The sequence below is a fragment of the Mesitornis unicolor genome, unplaced genomic scaffold (genome assembly GCF_000695765.1).
Source record: "Mesitornis unicolor isolate BGI_N332 unplaced genomic scaffold, ASM69576v1 scaffold10329, whole genome shotgun sequence".
NCBI lineage: Eukaryota > Metazoa > Chordata > Aves > Mesitornithiformes > Mesitornithidae > Mesitornis > Mesitornis unicolor.
In genome coordinates this window covers 17517-21722 of record NW_010209239.1, presented here as the reverse complement: position 1 = coordinate 21722, position 4206 = coordinate 17517, and the positions used below count along the sequence as shown (strand labels likewise).

General features: G+C 55.3%; 1 protein-coding gene across 1 annotated transcript in view; it reads right to left on the bottom strand.

Annotated features, from left to right (window-relative positions):
• The window catches only part of LOC104547220 (seizure 6-like protein), a gene marked incomplete at its 5' end in the record, with an annotated part of 13380 nt that extends 12916 nt beyond the window's left edge, over positions 1-464 (bottom strand). Inside the window, one exon of the mRNA XM_010192820.1 lies at positions 9-464. Coding sequence (XP_010191122.1) covers positions 9-464 — 456 coding nt within the window. The remainder of the gene's footprint in view (positions 1-8) is intronic.
• Between the last annotated feature and the right edge of the window lie 3742 nt (positions 465-4206).

Here is a 4206-nt window from a genome sequence, read left to right as displayed (position 1 = left end):
GGTGGCACCCCGGGGGGGGCCCTGCAGGGTGGGCTTGGGCCGCAGGTGCTTCCTTGCCTTATTTGCTTGCTTTAGCGTAGGCGGCTTTTTCTTAACAGGGAAAGTTTGTTTTGCATCAGCGTCGGGGGCGGTGGTGGGTGTTGGCAGGACATGGCTCTGCACCAGCAGCGTTGTCTCCGCTGGCGTCGGTTTGGCCACATCCTCTGCAGCTGGCAGCAGGTTGAGGGCAGTGGCGCGCTCAGGCTCCCCAGCTGAACCCGGGGTGTGCCCCAGCTCCTCATTTCCACCAGTTGAACCCGTGGTGTGCTCGGGCTCCCCAGTTGAACCTGTGGTGTGTCCGAACTCCCCAGTTGAACCCATGGTATGCCCGAGCTCCCTGGCTCCACTGGCCGTCTTGTCCATCAGCTCATCCCCAACAAGAGGATCCGGGCTGACGGGGACCAACGTTGCCCCTGATCCGCTGTCTGCAAGAAAAAAATGGGGAAAAGTGGGACTGGGGCAATTCTGGGTATGAAATTGTAGTGGTGCTGGTGGCATGAAATCAGCCCCCCGGGGAGCTGCGGCTGATTGAAAGCCTGCCGCTCTCCCAAACGGGCTCATTATCGGGAAGCAATAATGAGCCTGCACCGACTCCCTGAAAGTTGTGTTTCTGCTGAAAGTCGGCGGCCTTATCTCGCCATTTCAGAGCTGCTATTTGGTCTCTTTATCTGGAGGTCACTTGTTCAGGGAGGTTCACTCGCTCCTGCTGAGTTTGTTGCTCTGGCTCAGTCTCTGTGAAAAGCTTTTATTTTTGCAATTGTCATCAGCAAACAAGGCCATTTCAAAGCTCCTGATTAGGCTGTGGCCCTTTCCCATTGTCTCCCTCACACCGCTGCATGGCAGGGAGCAGACGTGGATGAAGCGGCTTCCTCCGGCCCCCACCGAAATACGCTGCTCGCACCGGCACAACCTCTCCTCGGGCGGCCACCAGCCTTTTGTGTCGGGCAAAACAAGGCACGGGAAAGAAAGAGTAATCAGAGCTGCACCGCCACCGCATCAGCTGGGGAGTTTAATTGCACGAGGTACAGATTAAACTCCCCATCGATGGGTCTAGTTAGGCAGTGGTCCGAGGTGTGAAATAGGCTGTGAGCAGTACCACGGCTCTGCGAAACGCTGTGGAAAGCTCCGAGAGGCAGAGAGTCAACATTTTCCATGGAAACAGCAGTTGCCAGGGAAGGTGCTTAATGCGCCGTACTTCAGGACCATAATTCCAGCCCCCTCATCTCGGCCCCAAAACGTGGGGTCTTGGTGAGGGCAGGCGCCCATGAGGGGTCTGTAAGCCCCAGGACCCATGGCTGTTCCAGTGCTGCCCGGCCACAAACTCCCCTCCACGACTGCAAACGGAGGCACTGACCTGCCCCATGGATTTTAGCACATTTCAACTTCTGGTTCTGCCACCTTAGCATGAGTTTTGCCGTGACCCAGCCGCTGAGGCCGTGCTGTCCACACCGTGGTGCAGCACCTGCATGGATGGACCAGGGACCCAGGCACTGTCACCTGCACCGGTGCCATTACCACAATGGCAGTGGGGTGGCAAAGCCTGGCTGTGAATGTCCCAGTGGTCCCCGCCAGCTCCCCAGGACAGTGGGGCCATGCTCGTGCCCACCCCAAACCACTGCTCCCCGCTCTGAGTTTGCCAAGCTGCAGACCCATCCACAGCCCACCCCATCCTGGCTACCCAGGGCTGCCTCGCCTCTCCTGTTATGTTTCCCACAGGTTAAAAAATTAGTTCTTTAATTAGCAGGGCTTCAGCAAATTCATTAGCTGATTCCCTTAGCACATTAGGAGACATTTCACACACGTTTTTGCAAGGCTCTCCCATGCCCTAGGCTTCCTCTCCCAGACCAAGCCCAGGATGGGTGCTCTCCCAGTGCCACTGGTCTGGCTGTGGCTCAGCTCATCGGCTTTAGGGCTCTGCAGCAAAATGGTTTCTCCATTATGTGAGGAAATGTGGCTGTCAGGCATGGAGGAGGCAGAACGGCCCTGGGAGATGTGGAGAGGAGGCTCGCTGGCCGGTGGGACACGGTGGGACATGCTGGGACATGCTGGGACAGATGGGACATGGTGGGACACCAGCTCACAGTGGGACAGTTTGAGTGTTCCTGCAGTACCACAAGTCCCTAAGCCAGTGCTTCCAGAAACAGCAAAACAGCATCCCCGGGTTATTTGTCATCTGAACTCTAATTCTTAATGGATGTTGCCATTAAACGATATTTTATGCTTTCAGAAAGTTGACTAATTTCTTATTAGATCCTTTGCCAGGATGCATTTAAACGATTCTGCCCTTAACAAAGCATGAAATAAAACACTATGTATAGCGACTCTGTAATGAGATACTTAACATGCTTAGGTTTGTAAAGGGCAAATGTGTGTTCCAGGGAAGCGAGCGCAGCCAGACTGGGATGGGGAGATGGAGGCACAGGGGGCCCTGGCATCAGTGAGTAATGAGGGCATATTCCACATTACCAGAAAGAGAAGCAATTGATGGTCTGAACTCCAGATTGCATTGACCCCCCCAAACCAGAGCTGTGCTTCAGCGTGCCCCCAAGATTTGGGCTGCCAGCCCTGCCTGCCACCTCCTGGTGCTGCCAGACCTGGGTCCCATCCCACACGCTCTGGTGCAGGATGGGACGAGGCCATTCAATGTTACCCTGCACTGTGGGATGGGATGAGGCTGTCCAACGTCACCCAATGCTGTGGGATGGGATGAGGCCGTTCAACATCACCCAACAGCGTGGGATGGGATGAGGCTGTCCAATGTCACCCAATGCTGTGGGATGGGATGAGGCCATTCAACATCATCCCACACTGCAGGACACCCCCGTTCCCTGCCATCACCCTGGTCCCATGGCAGGCTGGGCTCAGGGTCAGGGCAGGATGAGCAGGACCCTTCCTGGCTGCCAGAATCCATCCTGTTCTGCACAAGTGATCAATGAGGGACACCCAGCTGGCAGAAATGAGCAGCTTTGACCTTGATCTAATCTGCTGACCAAGCTCTGGAGAAAGTAAATGCCATCAACGTGTACAAGGGAGTTGTCCTGTAACTTGACCAGGAGCACTCACACACAGTTTGAGACTGGAAAGGCTTCTCTAAATCCACAAAAACCTCTGCCAGCCTTCACCCCTGCACCCCTCACCAACACAGCACGGGGGGCTGCGCACGTCAGCACGGGTGGCTGCTCCTGCGAGGTGGGACAGAAACGTCCAGGCCGGTTTGGAGCAGAAGTGACCTTAATGCGGAGCGACAGCTCATCTCCAGGTCTATTCTGGGCTCTGCCTGGATACGGGCGCGTAAACACCGCGGGAGGAAGCTCGGCGCCGGGGGGGACGTCTCCAGCCAGCTCTCACACCCTCTCAGTTTATACTCAGCCGCCGTCGGAAGCGCTCGCTCCTCGGCAGTGCGCGGGTACCGAGCGCACCGTGATGTGCGTGGGAGCGAGCAGGCACCGTGCCGGCTCCAGTGGGTGGTGGGGACACAGCCCCGTCCCTAGGGCTGGAGTGGTGGCAAAGGGCAGAGGGAGCCGAATTTGCCCCCCAGCACTGACCTGGGTGCTTGCAGGGTACCAGCCACCTGCCTGGGCAGCACTGCCAGCTGCTCCAAATGCATCCTTAAATACATAAGAACATGTACAAATGCCTCTGTGAAACTTGCTATCAGCAAAAAAATTATCAGCCTCTAAAACCAACCTCACTGGTCTGTGCTCTGCTACCCATGCGATCCTTCTGCCCTTATGAAGAATGATTAATTGCTCTGGTGATATTTCTTCAGCTGCAAACAGCCTGGTTTTTTGACACTTAGGATAATTTTATCTGGCTCTTTTGAAGAATCTTTGTTTTCCCGCTGGTCAGATGTAGATCTGTTTATTGCTCGTGGTCTGTGTGTGCACGCAGCCACAGGTTTCGGGTTGTGGCCTGGAATTTGCCGTGACGGCCCAGGCACATTAACTGGGCGAAATGTAATGCACTAAGCGAAACAGTGAATGAGACTGCAAGGCCAGGCAAACAGAAGAAAAACCAATTAAACATGAGCTCAAGCCCTCCCCTTTGCCACGATTTCACACACTACCAGCTCTTGTTCTCCATAAAATAGGATTTTAGTGTTCCTTCTCAAAAAGCAGCTTGGCTGCGGTCTGCAGAGGCCAGGGACGCAGCGCGTTCTAGGGCAGT